The following is a 20,583-nucleotide window of genomic DNA, read 5'->3' as shown; positions in this document are numbered from 1 at the left end:
AATGACACACTGGCAAAGTGGTGTACCACAAACAGATGGAGATAGAAATAATGGTTTAATAATCTCCAAAAGCATGGACACATCAGCTATTCTTTCTTGCAGAGTGTACTATGGGGCGTATGGGCACGATAAGTTGAGTGCTATGTGTGTGATTATGGCTCAGTGGTAATTGCACTGCTGCATACCTGCACCTGACCCCAGAAACTAGGCCCTCTGCTTCTAGGCCAAGAAGCATCCATTAATAGAGACTAGGACAGATGCTTTTTACTGCTTTTCAGAGCATCTGAGGTAGGCAGATATCCTCTGCACAATATATGATAGCTTTAAGTAGATCTCTGCATAGCTGTAAAAAATCACAACAAGAGTGAAATGATTCCTTTCATCAAAAAAGCTCCCACAGGCGCTGTACGAAAAAAAAGAAGAGGAAGAAGTGCATACATTTTTAAAACAGGTTCCCAAGATGGGAATTAAAGCTGTAACCTTGGCAGCATTAGTGTCATTGTGACGAGCGTGTAGGGTGATTTAGGGTTATGAAGCCTTAAAGCGGTAACATGTGGAGAAAAGTGAGGTGTGCTGACTTTTGTTTAGATACATATGTGAAATATGACAATTGACATCAAATGCAGAGTTCAAATGGCATCAGAGAATTGCCACACATGAGTAACTCCACCAGCTTTACAGGTCTTGGGGGTATGTACTACTGCATATATGAAAAAAGTAATATAATGGCGTTTGTTGCTCCAGAGAAAGCTGCGTGTAATCTGATAAACTGCCTCTAGTGATGTCACTCACTGGCTAAGTTGCATTGTGGGTAATGTGGTCAACAGGAAGAAAAATGAGTGGAATAAAAAAGGCGATGTGTTTGGTTTTGCTTCATGTTTGATTTTGATCATGTGTTTTTAAACTGTCCATAATGAGTCCTATATTGTTATAGGAGTGCAATGCTAGACCAGTGGACTGAGCGTACAATACCCACAATGCAACCACAAAAAGCATTAAACTACTTTTTTTTATATATTCAGTAGCGCTCCCCAAGACCTGTTAACACACTTTAATGTGTAAAATTGGTGGGGTTGCCCTTTAAGTCAGCAAGTCTATGATTAGATTAGACTGGTCACAAGTGTGAAGCCTTGGTATAAAAATATTTGTCAAGACATAAGAATCAAACACACAAGTATATAAAAAATTCTAAGTATGAAATGATCTACTGAAGAATATACTACTGTTGTATTAGGTAATGACTATCCTGATTAACATAAATGTAAATCTAAATCTAAGAACATAGATCTGTGATGTTCTAGTCTGTGCCGGCTTATGCACTTGATCTAGGCTTTTCATTTTGATCAATACAGCACTCTGTCATCAGTATTCATTGATGCTGTCCTACCCTGGGGGTAAGTTAAGCATGGCTGCTTTTGAGGAGGTGGTCTTGATGGTGAGAAGAGGCAGCTGAGACCGCAGGTTTATCCAGGAGTGTGACTGGGCGGTGAGCAATGCAGACCTACATGCTGCTGATGTTCCCTTTTCTACGAGGGGAGAGAAAAATGGGGGAATTGGTCTGCCGCCACACTCACAATATCACAAACACGGCAGGTCACATTCATAAAATGTTCACACGTACTTATTATGAATGTTTAAATATACTGTATATCCCAAATAAGGTCATAGCATATGGTTTGTGCATGCTTATAATTGCTGATAGGGACTTGAGTCAAGCTCCTTACATCGGTTGTACTATCAGAAAATCCTTTTGTACCTGAGTATGTGTGTGTGTGCGTGTGTGTGTGGATAAATCCTTACTCTCCTCAGCTGTATCTCCCCAGAGAATCAGAGCAGAGAAGCTGATGAGGATCTGGGTAGGTTGGAGGCTGTCCACACACAGGTAGTCAGTGCCTCTCACCTCTTGACACTGGAGAGGATACACACACACACACACACACACACACACACACACACACACACTGGCGTTATCAATAAGGCAGACAAGGAAAAAAACAAGTGAAATAGAGGAAGTGCAGAAAGCCGTAGGAAGGGATGATGGATAAACTGATGGAAGAGTGGCTTAGTCGAAGAAAAGCTGGAGGAAAATACAGAGGAAGAGAGAGAAGTAAGTGCTGGAAGTAAGAGGATATAGAAAAGAGCTGAGTGAGTTAAAGAAGCATTTGAGGTGACACCTGAATAAGACAGGCCAAGATGGTGAATTTAGTCCAGTAAGAAAAAGCTGTTGGTGAGAGAGACAGAGAGGAAGACGTAGCAGGAGGACAAGAAGAAGAGCAGAAAAGACAGATCGAGAACAAGAGCAGGGGAAGAGGATGGATACGTGTCTGGAATGACGAGCAGACTCAGCAGTCTATACACACAGACATGCAAACACACACACACCTACAGGAAAAGTCTGGCAAAAGCCTCCGCTACGAACATACACTCACACACTGTCACACTTCAGAGGTGTGTATCTGCGATGCATGTGACACAAACAGTGTACTTTGAGAACTTCACACATTTATCACTTCCTGAAGACAGGCAGAAGGACCCTAACACCGAGCACTCAGGGACCACTTTCAATAAAGACACCAAATCTGGCTTAATTTGCTGCTGTTTTGGCAGACCACAGATACATTATAGTTTGTTTTAAGATCCCTTTTGCTACTTACAAAGCTTTGCACAGCATGCTATCACCAGACCACTAACAAAGCTACTGCAGTTCAGATTGATGAACCGTAGTTATGGTCTACTGTTGAGGCTTCAGATTCTGAAACAGACTTCCAATAAACGTCAGCAAACCTGGTTCATCTTTTGGAAATAGCAGTTTGAAATAATCTTGAAGATTTTCATTCAAATAAACTTCTGTTAAGTCACTATCTGTCACCAAATGAGGTAATAGAATGGTGATTGAGCCTACAGCCCACAATTGTAATAATTGCAATATTTATATATCTGCAGTATCACAAATGATTTTTTTGGCAAAAGTGATTCGGTTAAGTTACTGCTAATTCAGGCTGAACATTTCCTACGGCTGCAGCTTCACATTTAAAGCACTTCCCTGGCAAAGCGCAAGTTGAAACTCATTCATCAATGATTATTACAGGGAGTAAAGGACCAAGTCAGAGCAGCCACAGTAATTCTTAATATTCATGATAGTGTTGTTGCTACCATCAATCACAGTGTCCAATCACATTTTTATGAGTAAAGAAATGCAACACAACACATTTGTTAGACTTATCATTATTCATCATTAATCCCACATATCAATTCGACAATCCTTGACGTTCATGCGTGTGTGTGTATGTTTACTTCAGGGCTTGCTACAGCAGATGTCACAGGGTGGGATCCTGTGGTAACAGAGTGTGTAGATGATCTGGTGCCACTGGTGCCTGTTGCAGTTTTGGACAGGACGGTGCTCTGCAGACATCAACATGGAAATTAATAACAGTATATCGAACTGAGACCGAACATGTAGAAATGAATCACTGGGTTATTTTGTGAAACACACTGTACCTTAAAATGAGATTTCTGGATTTGATGTGGGTAGATCTGTGGTTTATGGAACACCAAGAGAGTCCTGGAAGAAAAACACAAATAAATGCCAGTTATTATTAAGCTAAAAATACTTACAATCTTGATCACGTAATTTTTAGGCCCATCAACATCCTTATTTCATGGTTGTTTATATATATTTACTGGTACAGTATGTTTGCAGTGCACAGGTATGTACAGTATCTGTGACTGTGTGTGCATGTGTGTCTCACTGAAAGCATTTAGCAAAGTCATCCAAGTCCACCCAGGTCTCCTGCAGGATGGGTTTGACAGGAGCTGAGACTTCTTCAGCTAAAGGCTCCTTCATTGCAGCTTCAGGGCGATCTAGAAGGAAGGTTCAAATTCAAACAATTTGGTTTGCAGTATAAAGCCGTTCATAAAGCAAAGTTTTTTATTCATTATTGATAATACAAATCTGGATGATCTTCACACAGGACATACATATCTTTATCAAGCTGAGTAGAACGGTGTTTTTCATAACACGCTTACTACCAAATAGATATCGAATTGCCTGTGAAATCACCTATTTCAAAATTCTGCGAGTAACAAAACGCCTTTCCTCTTGTGACTCATAGCAAGTTATCCTAGACTCAAATCATTATCTGAAACACAGTGAGCCAAATTGGCCAAACTCCCACATAATGGCATAGTGTAAGCGCACATGCACATCCATACTCCCACTCACTGACTCCCACTATCTCAGTGCATGCAGAGCAAAGTAACAGACACACGCAGACAGACACACTCTCCACCCAGAACACACACACACACAGTTGCTCTGCCCCCAAGCTCTTCTCAAAGCGAGAAGTCTGATCAGAAAGCTGAGGCGGCGAGGGCCAGCGTCTGTGCTGCTGAGCAATGGTGGTCCGCTAACTCAAACTGCAGGTGTTACTAAGCAACTAAACGGGGGCAGACAGAAGGCAGGGAATTGGCTGGTTGTCATAAAGCATAATTTCAGTCCTATCTTCTTCAAAGTGTCTTGGCCAACCAATGGAAGCATGGATGGAGTGGAGGCGAGAGATGCAAATATTTCTAATCACATTAATTGGACTACTGCTGCACAGATGCTGTTCAAGTAAACCAATAACGACGACCTTCACTACATTCATCATTTCCAATAAAACCGAATTAATGAGTTCTGCCAATTCTGGTAGCCTAATATTTGAGTGCAGTGCAGGTTATTTTTGACATGAATGGGGGGCCCAGCATGGCAAAGGAACAGCTTTTACCATCGGAGATGTCATCATCGTCCTTCTTCCTGTCCTCTGCAGTAACCTAAAGGGACAGAGAGAGAGAAAAAAGAGAGAGAGGCATGAACAGTGAGTTGCTGATAGAGTAACACTACCAGAGACACGCCTCCACCCTCTAGTGATTCCATGCCAGCTGTGGTGTTGCGCCGCTCTCGCCGAACACCACAGGACACAAGACACGGTTTAATGTGACAGGGGCTGCTCCTCTCCTGCTAAAAACACCACCAGGGAATACCAGCTCTAATTTACTGCGACTGTCAGTGACAGATGAGGCATTATTATGTTGTTTAGCATGTTATGTCTCTTGGAGGAGAATTACTCAACAGCTGATTTAATGCTCGTCTGCCCGACACAATAAAGAAATATAGCTAATGAGTCATTATAAAATCCTTCAAGTATCATATACTCTTCTGTCTGAGCAAGATAGGAGATGATGTGGTCTGTAAAAGGGAATCACCCCTGCTTTGACAACCAAGCTATGTTCAAGTACAGGGAGGAGTACACCTGTATCAACTTGACTAAGTTCCCTCCTGGCCCCTCCATTCGAAGTGAACTGGTGGATGTTCAACAGTTTACCAAGCTCTGAATAAGAATTATGCCTTTGTGTTGTGTAACTTCAAAGCAACCCCAGCCAAGACTCTCTAATAAGTCAGAGTGAGCGTGCGTGTGTGTGTGTGTGTGTGTGTGTGTGTGTGTGAGTCACCACTTTGAATATTTGAACATTTGAATAAATACCCAGAGAGACCCAGACAGACGGAAAAAGGCATTGTGATCGGGAGGCACACTTGATCTCCTCTCCATATTTAAATGAGTGTTTCCACAGGAGCGGGTAAAACTCTAGCTCTAAGGCGTGAGATGTCATGTCCACCCACAGCATGCCATTTTATTAGATGGCTTACTGTACCTGTGTACAGTAAAAGGACAGTGAGACTGATAGATCTTAAACACAAGGCTCCTGGTATTTTAAGCTGCTGCTTTCAGAGGGTGAAGCTTGATTTTCTCTGATCAAATCACAGCCATTGGTTGATGGATGGAAGAAGGGCACATTTCTTTAATCCCACACTTCATGGGGCTTTATTTTACACAGCCAGACTGAAGTCTTTGCTCTCCGAGAGACTCCTTCCAGATTTCCCCCTGAAGTGTCTCCCAATTCATACATGAAAAAAACATGAAAAAAACCCTCTGTGAGGCTGTTCACAATTCCCAGGCACAAGAAATCCATTGATCTCAGAGCTGGTCTTTGGGAAGTGTAGTTCTCTCACACAGAACTGAAACCATGTCGGGGCTTTGGTGATTTAGTGATTAACCACATTCCAGGCATATGAGATGTTAAAACAGCCCAGTTCCACCAGGATCTAATTCTTTAACCCACACTCAAGTTGAGTGAGTAGGCCATTGAGGGTATTAGAGTCATCATGTGACGGCACCTTCTCCCATTCTAGCAGCTGGGAACAGAGGTTCATACTGTTGGCCAGGGTTGACAGAAACAGAGGGATGGGTCAAAACAGTAATAACCACTTCTCACTTGATGCACAGTCCACTCTGCACGTGACTAACCACATGCTTGCGAAAGGCGGGAATGCACGCCGAGTAAAAATGTGGCACACATATGACAAATACACAAACCAATCCGCATGAGCGGGTGTGCGCGCACACATCAAACGACACATCAAATTAGCGTGTCCATACTGCCCTAGCCTAACCACTCTATAACTGGTCACAGTTACACAAGAGGGCGATTAATATGAACTCTATTTTTTCTCTGTACGCTAGGAGTGAAGTGTAATAATGAACCCCCCAGGAGACACAGACACTGATGGCTCATCGTCTAATTGCACTGCTTTTTTCATCAGCGCAGTACACGACCTCTCCCTGTATGAAACCCACGCGCCCCGTTCACCACCAGCACACACCAGAGATTCTCTTTTCTCATCTCCCTCCATTTCCTGCAACGCTTTCATCTCTCTCCGTCCAACTGAAGCTCGCCTTTCATTTTGCAGCCCCTCTTCTTTCTTATTCTGTACACTTGCCCACCCTCTCTATCTTTGTTTCTATCCTCCTCTCTACATCTGTCTGTCTGTCTGTCTGTCTGTCTGTGTCTCTCTGCTGCTGCTCTGAACCCCCCTCCTCATCTCCCTTCCCTTGCTGGTTCTCTCTTTAGTGCAGATGTGCCCCTGGTCAGTAGTGGCCTGGCTGGGAGACAACAGAAGTGACTTTGAGACTGGGGGATGGCAGCCTTGTTGTCACTGACACACAGAGCTATTCTGATGAGCCTTCAACTGCATACTTACAGGGTAGATAGAGGGGTTAGAGAGGGAAAAACAAAAACAGGCAACAACATTTGGTGGATAGCTGCAACCATCAGGACTTTACTAAACCTTATAGCTAATTAAATTAATGCCTCGGGATAACCGTGATTAATAGATCAATCAATATCTATTATACATCAACTTAGTGCCTCTGCAGACAGTCATTGTATGTACCTCTATGTTGTCTGTTGTGCTGTTTGGTGAGCTAGTGGTGCGTTCAGATGTGTCAGTCTCAAGGCCTTCTCGGCTTTCGGCCTCCTCTCTCTCCACAATGGACACCAGAGGGGATCTGTGGGAACGCTTTCTCTGAGCGCTCTGCTTGGCCTCTCTGACACACAAAGATGCATATTCATGCTCCATGTTATAGGGACATACAGTGCATGCATCACATCATAATCACGGTACAAAACTGGTAACACATTCAGATGCAATAAACCATAAGCCTACAAATGAGTCATGGATGTCACATTACAGATATTAAATGACACTAGAGCAGCATTTCTACCATAATGCTTTTAGCATGGAGGTCAAGTGTGTGTATGAAGGTGGGTGTTTGTTCGTGTTCATGCCATTTGCTGACAAGAAGATGAGAAAAAGTGTTATGTGATCAACATAGTGCATGTTTTAGATCCCAAAATGGAAGCTGTTTTCTTACTTTCCTTCCTGCAAAGTGAGGTCAGAATGCAGTTTAACTATAGCACAGTGAAATATTCTTAAACCGGTATGATGAGCAGAAGAACAAAAGGACAGAAAAGACTCATCTCCTTTAAATTCTCAGTTTTAGATTGTTTCAGTGTACGCACAGCTCCTGGATCGGGCCAACGGCGCTCTTGACATGGTAGGAGAGAAAAGGGCTGGCAACCTCGATGAACTGCTCTGGTTTTGACAAAGGAAGCTCTGCGAAAAAGAAAAAAGGGGGAAAAAAAAATCTCAACCATCATGCCAGCACTGCTTTTCACACTCTGACTCTTTATACTGCATTTTGTGTTCACTCGGAGATCAGCTGATGTCAGATATGCCTCAGCCAGCAGCTATTTTCATTACAGAAATATTGTAGCTTTTTTCATTTTAGCATGCGGTGCTGTGTGCCCTCTGTACTGTAGGTTCTAAATCTCCTGCATTAGCACTCGCTTTCCTTTCTACTCATGTTTATTTATGACATTCACCTACACTCTATTACATTATTTGTGCTTTTCTACTTGTTTGATATCCTCCCCTGCATCCTCCTCCTGGTTTCCCCTTCACCACCTTTATTTCCTGACTATTTTCTGCCTCCTTTCCTGTCTCTCACTCACTCCGTGGTTCAGCGGTGACCTCAATCGTCTTGCGTGGGCGGATGAGTTTCCATCGGGGCACAGGTGGAGGTTTGGGCGGTGCCTCCAATGGGCACGCCCGGGTTCTGGTCAGCAGGACAATGTGGCCGTATAGCAAGGACAGACTGTACTGACGCAGAAACTTTGAGGAATCAGCCTGCAAAAAATGAACAGAAATAAAGACACATGCATGAATATCTAAAAGTGCAGTTTAAAAAGTATTCTCCCATACTGAGAATTGCTGTCACCTTTAACCAACTCTACAGGTGACTCAAGTCAAACTCTCAAAAGGAAACCAAAGATCAGAGTGTGGAGGTGATTTAACACCTCCAAAAGAGGAAAATCCTGGATACCGTCCACCAATTAGGCTTAGCATGGGTATAAATAATTAAACAAGTGAAGCCTGTTGAGGCAAAGCAGCCAAATAGAACACACCATGCCCCCAGGTCACAAGCACTGTTATGTTTCATCTCCACCAGTCACTGGTGACTGAGACAGTCGTCATCACTGCTAAGGCAGTATACATTTTAAGCATTGTTGTGACATGTAGGTAAAAATCATTACTATTTGTGAGGTGATTAAATACAATTTGATCATTATAAATAATTCACTTTATATTCATTTGGATATAGGAATGAGCAAGAATGTGTCCATGAATGTTACACCTAGAATGTATCATTTGTTCTACGACGGTCAGTCACAACGTTAAAATGCGCAAAATATTACGATTTTTTTTACCTTATTCTTAAAAAGACAAAATTTCTACATGGCTATTGACAATGACTATTCCTCGAATTTTCCAGTTTACATATAGCCATGCATTCTCCAACTAAAATCTCATGACTGTCAACACTTACAAAAAGGGAAAAGTGGAATGGTTGGAGCCACTGATCAGTTGTGCCATATTTTGGGGCACCTAATAAAACATTTAAATTTAATTTCTCAACACATTATGTAAATGATTGTGAACAGAAATAAAGGTGCAAACACATGCTTTTCTTCATTGTTAATCCCAGCACATGCGACAAGAAATAACAAAAATGTAAAAAAGTTCTGAGTCATTTAACAATGTTTTATTATGATCATAAAATTGATTTTTTACATTAAAGAAAGGTTACAAAAATGTTTGTTTATGCTGTCAAATATAGAAAGACAACAGGAAATATTGAATATCTTTAAATGGCAGGTCAGACTTTTAAAATATTGGAAATCTGAATGGGACATCAAAATTGCATCTCCACTCCTAGTACCTGAATAATATTGACGTATCACACATCTTAATTGGGAAATGCTACATTCAAAATAAGGCCTTATTTTGAATATTTAAACATAACATTCTGTTCAAATGACCCGTGTCAAATTCGGGATACCGTCTTATTTGGAATAACGTTTGAATATTAGTGTGCATGCAAACATAGTCAAAGATACAACTCTATCATCTGAGTTTACACTTTCTGTCCACATCTTTGAAATGCTCACAAAGACATCCTATCCTAATTGCATCCAGGCTAGTTTGTATTTGCATCTCTATACTGTATGCTTTCAAATCTGTATTGAAGATCTGACTCCAATCTACAGAAAGTGGAATCTAATTTTCGTAGTGAGTGAAGTACAAAACTTGCTTTGAATGAGCAATTGTGGGCATAGCCAGCAAGAGGGGAGGAATGAAAACAAGCCATACCATTTGTTCAAACCTAAAGGAATCAGTATGGGGCTGTAAAGCGCAGTAGCTGGCGCACACCGCTACCTCGGGGGTACCTGAGAAACACACACAAAAAAGACTGACATAAGTATGGGTAAACACACATAAGCACACAGAAAGATATACTTTGACAGAGTGACTGACATTGTAGACCTCACACTGTATTACTACAAAGAGACTCTGAAATAACTGACTTAGTGCCATCTATAAAAGAAAAGTACAGCTGATGAAAGACCAAATCAATGTGGAATGAAACCCTGGAGTTGTGAAAGCACTATTGGCCTCCACAGGTATAAATAAGGCAACAAGAGAGTATCTAGGTTATCTATGGATGGCCCTACTCCCTATGGTGCATCTTAGAGTATATCGTATAAGAAGCACATGAGCCAGGAGACATGGAAAATCAATTTGAAGGACCATGGCGAAGAGAGAAGTGAACACTGCTGGACTAATATAAAGGCTACACATTAAGAATTGAACAGATAAGAGGCTCTTTCACTGCATAGCCAGTTATGCATTTCAATTTATGCATTTCAATGGGATATGACAGTGAGCACCAAAACCGTGCGAGAGAAAGAAATGTGTAGGTTTTATTTGGTGTTTGCATGTGTGTATGTGAGCACCATGTGATGCATTTCCCTGTGTGCATGCATGTCATTCCATTATGTTAATACCAAACACTTTAATAACTGTAAACAAGTGGGACTGTCGGAGAGACCAAGGGACAGATTACTGTCAGAGAGAGCAGGTGGGTAAATATGAGAGCCAGAGAGAAGACATTCAATTTATAATGCTGCTGCCCAGTCAGAACAAGATGCCATGATGTTTTTTTGTGACAATCCTTTATATATAATAAAATTCCAGAACATTTTAACTGAGTTTGTAGAACACAAATTCTGCAAAATGCCTCGTATGATCAACATGCTGAGGATGATCCCACCTTTTTGCCATTTTAAAATCACAATTCATCATTACATATCTTTGAATTAATTCTAAAACCTTTACTGTATCTCTCTACCTAAATGACCTGAGACAACTCTGAGCCGCATGCTCTTTTGTGAGGACGTGTTTCAAACCTGCCTTCACTTGACTTTGGAGGCTCTTCTGCCCTGCGGGAACACCAAATAATTCACCCTGCCACTGCTCCCTCTGCTGGTTTATTTATAGTCCACCACACGCGCATTAACCCTCCCTGAGCTCCATTATACATGAGCATGGGAAAACAGGAAGTGATGCTTGAAACAACAGGAAAAGACGCAGCTGGGCACTGGCGGACTGAAATGGGGGTATTTTGCCGGACCGCATGAGAGTGACCGTAGGCGTAGAGTTTTTCCCGGTCCTTAAGTAAATCACCAAGCAATACTGTGAATGTTGCACAGGTATAAGGGTAAGTAGTGCTATAAGAGAATGGAATCATTGATAAGTGCAAGTTCCTGCAGGACAATGAAATATTCATTGTCATGCTCCATACTGGTTGAATTATGGATGCAGCAGAGGCAGGGAAATAGAGATTTACACACTCTGTGCATTCACACACATATATATACAAATATATACTATATTGCTGCAAATATACACAGACACACAAAACAATTTTTCAAACAACCTGCTGATAAATTGATAAGCTGTAGTTAAGTACTGAATGAACACAATCTAATGGATGATTGATTTAATTGACTCACTCAACATCTCAATTACACGTGCAAGCATGTGTAATTGAGATGTATGTTTGCGGCTACGAATGTGTACATAACCATGCGCCTTTCTGTGCTCATGTGTCTATGTGTGTGTGTGTGTCTGTCTGTGGCATAATTCAGACCTTTACTTTCCTCCAGCTCTGGTGGCTTACTCTCACCGTCATTACAGCTGGAGTCTCTCCCGTCAGCTCTATCTTCGGTCTGGGGCTTTTCTTCCGGCAAACTCTCGTCTGGGTGTGTAAATATGGGAACGGTGTCTTGTAAGAAATCCCAGGTTTGTTCCAGGTATGCAGACCTGAGAGGAGGATAAAGAAATTAGGGCTGGTTATAAGCTACAGGGGATCACATTATTTTTATAAGTTTAAAAAATAATATTCTTTTTCTCGCTGGACCTGCATTTTTGAGCCAGTTTTAGTTTTGACTGGAATTTGTTTGCTCGTAAATGTTTACTCGTTACGACTTTTGAGCAAGCGGACAAGCACTGATGTTCAGCCCTCATGTCTATTGTTGAGCTTACAACACTGACAAGGCCATGACTGCTCTGATATCAAATGAAATCAACTGTTTCTGCGTTCGCATCGAGTCCACTGCCGTTTCTGTTCCTGTTACTGTACTGTCCCTCTTCATGCAGTACAATGCGCTGCAGTTCTTACATCAGCATTTCTCTCTCGCTTGAGAATAAAGTACACAATACAATCTGCTCTCTACTTCAACATATCCTTTAGAGGATATTTTTTACTGAAGGCAAGGCAGGCCTACTTTAATTGTGTTAGGGCTGCATGATATAATATATATTACTTTTGCGATATGATTCAAAGTTTTTTGCATAACAATTGTCATTATCACTGAAAACATTCCTCACAATCATGATGATGTGACATTTATTGGGGTCTGTACCAAGCAAATGTTTTCTTACATCATCCTCTGTGATTTGGATATTCAAAGTGCTTTACATAATACATTAAACATGAAAAACAGCATGAAAACATTAAAGGTGCGAATTAAAATAACAGAGACCTTTTTAAAGAAAACTGAACCTCCCAGGCAGGACTCAACATATTAAAGAAACCAGTGAGGGAAGAAGCTGGAGCAGGTCCCTTACCTCTTTACCATGCCAGATTTATGTGTCATCTCGTACACTTAAGTGAACAGCACTGTGTGAGGAGCAGTATACCAGAATCAGTGAGCATCATTTTTATGTGATTCATAAGGGAAAGCAGAGTGCCATGTTATTTCATTTGAAGGACATCACTTTGCTGTTTGTGTAAAGGGCCACTTTCCCTGTCATTCTGATACGAGGACATGAAAATCTAACACAAATAAATCCACACTGTGGTTTGTGCCAGCTCTCTTTGCTGTCCACTGGCTGAAAACTAGCATGAGCTACAGCAAGCACTTCTCCTTTTTTAGTAGATCCACCTCACAGGGAGGGCTGTTGAATTTTGAAAATCAGACAAACCAAGAAAGAAGTTCCTCTAATTTGTTAGCTCACTGGCTGTGAAAGGTAGTGAGTGTGGCTTTGGCTCTGGATGTGTTTCATTTGGATTACAACAATAGCTACTCTGTGCTGATTGGAAGTGTCAGAATAATGAACATATCTAGACTGCTTATTCCAACTAGCTGCCATTAGCATGAACAAACAAACAAAAAATACCCCTGTAAAGTAGACCGCAAGCAATTTAAAAGTCTGAGCCATAAAATTGGTAGAATTGCTCTTTTTTGTTATACATTAGATCATTTAACAAAATCCTTTGTATGTGTGGGTACGTGCAGAGAGGGACTGCAAACCCATGTGTCATAAATCAATCTGAAATACAAACACAGTCGTGCTCAGCTATAGAGAAGCTCTACTCCAAAACACTGCTGTCATATAAATGTTCCATCACTGACAAGCTGAGATTCTCCACTCCACATTGCCTCACATCCCGCTTAATTATTATATCATATATATCATCTTTTTTTCATTGTAGACCTCAATTATTTTTCTCTGCAAGTGTGCCTTTCCATACGGGTGTAGACAGATGCACTTCTCTGCATGATTTTGCTACGGTATACTGTATACTAAAAAAGGCAAAGCATTAAATATTTTGTCTTTGTTTTTGTTATGCTGTACTGTATGTCAAAAAAAAAATCATCACATTCTGTTTTATTGATGTTTAACACAGCATCCCAACTTTTTGGAACCAGGATTATATAACATTTACAACAAGAGATGCAGAGGGCAGATGTACAAAGACTAATGAGGACCTTACTTTATAGGTATGATTTCTGGGGTCCAGCCGGTAAGGGTGTGGATAAAGGTGAACTCACCCATCTCCCCGCAGACCTCAGACTTCACGCTGAGAAGCAAACACACACACAGATGTTGAAAAAACAAAGACAATTGAACTTGTTAGTTCATGGTTTCTACATGTGAAATCAACTTAAGAATAACTAGAATAAATACAACAAAATTGTCAATCTACTTGCCTATGCTGTTGTTTGCTTATGCATATAGAGACATCAGTATTATATTGAGGCAACTAGTTAAAAACTCGTTTTTGGTACTTTTAAATCTGACTTTGAGGAGTGTGTGTGAGCGAGCGAATGTATCCTTCATACACTATGTTCGGTTGAAACAGATGGCTGCATCAGCTCTAATTGGTCCTTTTGGGATTCTTTCGCCAACCTGTCCAGTCCAGTCATGATACTCAACGAAGTGAAATCAATACAACTTTGCGAAACCATCTGTAACCACTAAAAAAGCTATTCAGCACCAAAGTGAAGGAGTCCATAGCATTTTATTAAAAAAGACTTTTCTAAGGAGCCCCAACAGACACCTGGGCAAAGGCTGATACTAGTTCAGTCCGAATAACTTTCACTATGGCTCGTGAATGATTCATGAGGAGAGAGGCTCCTTTGTTTCCTGTCTTGGATGAAACATTTATATCTCGACCTTCTGTGGACACTGGAACCGGCCACCTCTACACACGCCATGTAGCCCCATCATAGACGCACACGTTGCCTGTCTGTCACCAAATTCAACACAGCCCAAGGCAGAGATTAGGGTCAAGTGAAGGTCTGGCTAAGTCAGCAAAAGGCACTCTCTGGGACTCTGCAGGTGTGTGAGCTTTTTGAATTGTGTATGTACATATTCATCAACTAGGATATTAACTTCCTCAACCTGGATTTCACCTTAATATTTTTCTTTTGTAACTTTTAAAAGTAGAGCATAAAATAAAACTCTATTGATACGGCAGGGTCAAAGGATGTGATGAAATTGTTTATTACTTATGAATTGCTGTAAATGTATTGAACTGCATTTGAAATCAGACAATATTTCCACCCTGTATACTGCTTTACTTAAGCAGGGTTAGTATACAGTGTGATTATAGGGTAAGTAGCATAGTGTGTGGTGTTACAGTGGTCGTATTAGTGTCAGGCAGTATAGTGGGTATATACAAGGGTATGTATAAGGTTGAGTCTGTTCTTAAACCCTCTTAATTTAAGACTATAACAACCGTTTCCCAACTCCTTGGGGCAGCACTGAGATACTTACAGAGTTTCTGCTGAAAAGAACAGCAACTCACTTTGTGTTGGCTACTTTAATGAGAGCCTTAGCCAACAACACTGGCCACAGCTCTGATTGACAGGTGGAGGCAGGGAGAAGCATGTTGTTTTCTTCGTCAAATGGCATCGAATCGTCGACTGTTATCTTCCTCCAACAACCCTAGGAGCAAAGAAGGAAAACACAGGGAGGGAAGATATGGTGCTGCAATCAATTAGACATCTCTTTATATTAGTTTTCCATTTTTTAGTAAAACTATAGCAATTCATGTAAACCTTTGAAGAAAAGTTTCACATTTTGGGAAATACTTAGATGAGAAGATCGATACCAATCTCATCCTGTTGTAGATAAAGTATTCTTCAGGAAAAATGCAGAGACTGCAGCTTGTGTGTTCGAAGGAGTTTAACTGCAACAAAACTGAAACTTAGTATGAGTGCACGTCCTCCTTATACAGAATCAAACAATTATGATTTGATTACAGGAAGATATCTGTTTCCTGTTTTTATGTACTTTCAGTACACTAAATATAAAGCTATAGCCAGCAGTGGGCTAACTTAGCTTAGCATAAAGACTGGAAACAGAAAACACAGCTAGGCTAGTTCTGTCTAGAACCTCTAGAACCTCTAAAGCTCACTAATTAACGCATGTATGTCTTATTCGTAATGTTCTCACAGAAACCAGTGTAAGAACAACAAATTACAGTTTTTACAGGTGGTTTAGTGCTGGACTATTTCTTGATCGGGACCAGAAAATTCCTGCTTGCCTGGCAAGAAATGTTTTAACTCTGACAGAAAGCGAATAAGCGCTTTCGCAAAATGCCAAACTTTTAACTTTAATATAAAGGAACTTGATTTACTGTGGTCACTAAAACTAGTTTTTAGTAAATTATTGACAGCCAAATAAAACTGATCTTCTCTTTATAACCACTTAAGTAAAACAAAATAAAGGCAATCTCTATTGTTTTTTTTGTTTGTTTTTGTTGTTTTTCCTTAGAGTGGCACACATGTGGTGTCCATGACTACACACAGAAACGAGTCATGTTGAAAGATTCACCTCATCATCTGACAGCATATTTGTAAAATCCTCAATCTGGAATTTGTTTTTGTTTCTGTATGCATTCACAGATTCATATTTAAGCTGCTTTATATTCACACCTGCAACTCTGAGCCTCTCAGAGCAGAATGGAGCATTGCCTTCACCGGGAGCAATAAAGTGGCACTGTCATCAGTTGATGAGCTATCAGCAGTTTCATCCGTGCTCATTATAATCGTCTAATTGATGCATCATCTCGTGGGCTAAAAGCTGACTAGTAATATCCGATTACATCCATACCAGTGCACTGGGCAGCCTTCATAACATTACAATTCTAGCTTTTGTCAGACCATTTGCAACAAACAGAATTCCTTGCCCCGAACACATCCACTACGTTGAATAATGGATTTCTCCTCAGGTGTAACTCAAATCACTACAACAAGTATCAAAAGTGGAATGTTACCTAAAAAAAAACCAAATCTCTGATATATGTAACACCTCTCCTCACATTAGCCACCTTATGCTTTCATCTTAGCATCATGTTTGGTGTCAGAGCTTATTACATGCTGTCTGCGGTGTGGGCTGTCTACTGGCCGTCTGGGGGAGTTTCACACTGCTTGTAAGAAAAAGCAGCACATGCAGGTGATAATGTGAATGATCGTTCACAGCTGTGCCTCTCATATCAGTGTGCACAAGCAATGCGAGCCTACAGTATATAGTGTGAGGGCAAATACGTTCTCTTTCTTGCTTGTTCCACTCTTCCACTTTCTAGTCAATTTACCGCCCCGAGGAGGAGCCCGATGTGTTTGTCGATGGGGTTAAATACAGCGCACAATGGCAAGTTAGAGGAGAGAGGAAGAAAAGGTGTTGTAGGGCAGTAAAAAAGCAGGGTGAGAAAATGAGAATGGGATTGATATTCACAGCGGTGTGAAGGAGGAAGAAGTTGGGAGAAAGATTGCTGTGGAACAATAGAGAATCATATAAGCAGGGGAGAAAAGGAGTAGCCAATGAGCAAAAACAGGCGAGGAATGGGAAGGAGGGGGGTTGGGCGCTTAATGCCATCTCAACAACCATCTGTTAGCGTGCTATGGTTGGCACGGGGACTGCTGCCTACAACCGTGTCATGCCTGTTTGTCAAGGCAAGAGTCACAGTGTTAGAGAACACCATCACTCTTAGCTCTGTCTTTTTCACTCTCTCGCTGACCCAAATTGTTGTGCTGGAAGAATTTCCCCTTCCTGAAAATGACACAATGATGTAGTGTCCGCTTCTCATAGATCTGTGGCAAGCAACACACACGCTGAAATTCACAGGCCAGCAACTTCAAGCTGCATTGTGGATCTTTATTTAGTGGCAAAAATATGTAAAATCCTCACACACATGACAATGCAGTGCATAAAGCCCGCCCAGGGTTGTGCCTGCTCTCACAATCTTAGGAGGCGAAGATATCCGACTTGAGCCTTGCTCTCTGTGAAGCAGCTGACTCCTGTTAAGCCGTATCTATTCATCAGGCAACGTATGAAGCCCAGCCACTTTTGGCACAGCAGTGAGACTGATTGATTTGAGCTCTGAGTGGATAAGACTTTCTCATCCCTTCCCCCCTCCAACCCTCAGTCCATCCCCATTCCCCTCTCATCTTCAGCATCCTATGGGCTCTGCTGAACAAGACAGTGTTCCTCTACACACGTGTGCGTCGGACTCACCATCCAGAAGAGTCTGACCACGTATTTCCCATAGCTGTTGTAGAGGGGCACATGACCTTTCGCCACCTTGCATAGCGAGTAGATGTGCTCCCAAGGTCTCCACCCATCTTGTTCTGTAGGTGTGCGATTCTGCAGCGTCCAAACAATATAGATCTCGCTGATGATCCACCTCATCAGCTTGATGGAAAAGAGAAGGGAGAGAAATGGAAATAAGAATCTAAGAACTACCCACCAATCTTTAAATCTATTGGCTGAATTATCAATGATCTCATAGATCACTGACTAAGTCAATGGGGCATTGTGTTACCCCAGACTAATTAATTTCTGTCAGTCAAACGTCACCCTGTCTGACATCTGAATTACACACGCCAAGTGCTGATCGATGCTGGTTAGTGGAAAGTGAGTGTGATCCTCAACGAAAAAGGACAAAACAACAGTTGAAAACTAACCTCACTGCAAAACAGATGATCATTGGGGGAGATCAGGTCAAAGGTCTTTTGATTTGCAACAAGGGTGAGATCCTAAAATAAAGCACATCATTTTTTTTTTATTATGGACACAGAACAACGACAGTATAACATATACACAGAGCAGGGGGCAACTCACCTGGTTTCAAGAAGAAGTGCAATTCTATGGAAGCTTATGAGAAAATTAGCCTATTTCTAACTGGATTTATTACCTCAGTGAACAGTAGCCTAATGTGTTTATGGCCTCAATCGCTAGTTTCAAGTCTTTGTCAATACAGCACGATGTTCATTTTCCAGATTATGGCCTCATTTACCATGGAGTAGACGATAAAGGAGGGTATGCTCGAGGGCTTGGCTACCTTGTAATTGACAAGTTGCTACCATGACAACCGTAAATAATGATAGAAGCGTAGCAATGTGTATCCTCCGCTGCTCCACTCTCTTGTCCAAATAGGGTCACTTCTGGCTCCAAAAAACCAAGATGGCGACAGATGTCATGCCAAACTCAAGGCTTTAAAATGGTAGTCCACAAACAAATGACTTATGTCACAGTGAGAATTTTAGCACCTTCATAGCCAGATGGCTCACAGAGAAAACTTTCTACCAGCTTTAGAATATTGCTGTCAGCCGTCACCTGTTTAAAATTGACATGAATATGTGACCTATTGAATGTTTCCCAAATCATCCCAGGGCCTACAGAGGTCTAACCTCTCCATGATACTCCCAAGACTCTGTCTGTGTATGAATATTTCACTACCAAGTTAATAGACTCTACCATGTTACTAATTAAATATGAATTAATGGGTCAGATGGTGGTGAGATGGTGGTGAGATGGATCAGCTGTGAGGTCAAAGGAGGCTGTGTTTTCTCCCATGATCACAGCAACTCGCAGTGAGGACCAAAATTTGAATGATTTCCATCAATGACATCGACTTTGGAAATACAGACTGGTGTAGACTTGATGAAGAGAGAGTATAGACAGTAGAGCCGTTGCCTGCATCTGCACGGCTGATTGCTTTTGTGATTAGCCCACGTTCATCTCATGAAATTAATGAAACGCTTTTGACATCTTGAGTGAAAAGGCAGCTTGTGACCTGGCAAGGACTAATTCAAAAAGCAGGAAGCTTCCAGTAATTGCTCAATAGCGCACTGAGAGAGGGTAGCAGAAAAGTGGAGTGATGCAATTAAAACTTCATTGGGGGCGACTAGAGAGCAGATTTCCTTAACTACATTTCACACTGTGTGGCAAAGAAATAAGCTTTGTTAATACACGTAATGGCTGCAACCAACAGTTACTTAATTAATCTGTCAACTTCCTTTTTCTGATTACAAGACTAATTGTTTAGTCAATGCAAGTCCATCTGGTCTATCAACCAAAGGAAACAAACATTGTCTTTACAGTGGTCATTGTTTCTGACCAAGGATCCAAAAATCCATTTGTATTCAAAAGGGAGAAGAAATTTGAACCAGCAAATGTGTATTTTTACATAATATAACGTGAAATAATAAGTACAATCAAACAATTGTATCACTTATATGTGTATACCTGCAGGACACATATACTGGCTCCTGTTTATGTTTGTCATTCTTGACATGTATTTGCACGTTTACTGCAATGGTGCATGTAACCCCAGCTTCAGCTAACCTGCACTGGCTGGCTCCCAGTATCTTTCATGGTTTCATTTTAAAGTTCTATCACAATCTTTGTCATTTTATAATCCTTCACGGTCTCTTGGATCCTCTGCAGCCCGTTTTTTAACTAAAACTTAAGAAGAATGTCGGCTGTTCAGCCTTTTTTTAAGCTATGCAGCAAAAAATATGAAATTAATTTCCTACCCAAAGCTAAAAGATATTTATTGGGTAATTCTGACTGAGAACCTACATCAACACGACGTATTGGGTAATTTATGTAAACATTTTTAAATGACCATTAATTTCTTTTTAATCAACATTGTCATTAACTATTATTCTTCCTATTATTGTTTTATTCTTATCTTTTACACATCTTTTTGTTCTTAACATACTTGC

General features: G+C 41.0%; 1 protein-coding gene across 1 annotated transcript in view; it reads right to left on the bottom strand.

The window, feature by feature from the left end:
- adgb (androglobin) overlaps nucleotides 1-20,583 on the bottom strand; it is a 42,589-nt gene that overhangs the window by 20,341 nt on the left and 1,665 nt on the right. The window contains exons 4-19 of the mRNA XM_073492458.1: nucleotides 18,538-18,609; nucleotides 18,089-18,265; nucleotides 15,378-15,517; nucleotides 14,061-14,147; nucleotides 11,961-12,103; nucleotides 10,091-10,167; nucleotides 8,392-8,566; nucleotides 7,900-7,993; nucleotides 7,271-7,424; nucleotides 4,758-4,812; nucleotides 3,750-3,849; nucleotides 3,499-3,562; nucleotides 3,366-3,402; nucleotides 3,295-3,332; nucleotides 1,801-1,909; nucleotides 1,388-1,526 (exon numbers count right to left, since the gene is read on the bottom strand). Of these exons, the coding sequence (XP_073348559.1) occupies nucleotides 1,388-1,526; nucleotides 1,801-1,909; nucleotides 3,295-3,332; nucleotides 3,366-3,402; nucleotides 3,499-3,562; nucleotides 3,750-3,849; nucleotides 4,758-4,812; nucleotides 7,271-7,424; nucleotides 7,900-7,993; nucleotides 8,392-8,566; nucleotides 10,091-10,167; nucleotides 11,961-12,103; nucleotides 14,061-14,147; nucleotides 15,378-15,517; nucleotides 18,089-18,265; nucleotides 18,538-18,609 (1,661 nt within the window). The remainder of the gene's footprint in view (nucleotides 1-1,387; nucleotides 1,527-1,800; nucleotides 1,910-3,294; nucleotides 3,333-3,365; nucleotides 3,403-3,498; nucleotides 3,563-3,749; nucleotides 3,850-4,757; nucleotides 4,813-7,270; nucleotides 7,425-7,899; nucleotides 7,994-8,391; nucleotides 8,567-10,090; nucleotides 10,168-11,960; nucleotides 12,104-14,060; nucleotides 14,148-15,377; nucleotides 15,518-18,088; nucleotides 18,266-18,537; nucleotides 18,610-20,583) is intronic.

Source organism: Pagrus major, chromosome 22 (assembly GCF_040436345.1).
Source record: "Pagrus major chromosome 22, Pma_NU_1.0".
Taxonomy (NCBI): Eukaryota; Metazoa; Chordata; class Actinopteri; order Spariformes; family Sparidae; genus Pagrus; species Pagrus major.
Note: the sequence above shows the minus strand (reverse complement) of the source record. Positions and strands in the feature narration are given on the sequence as shown.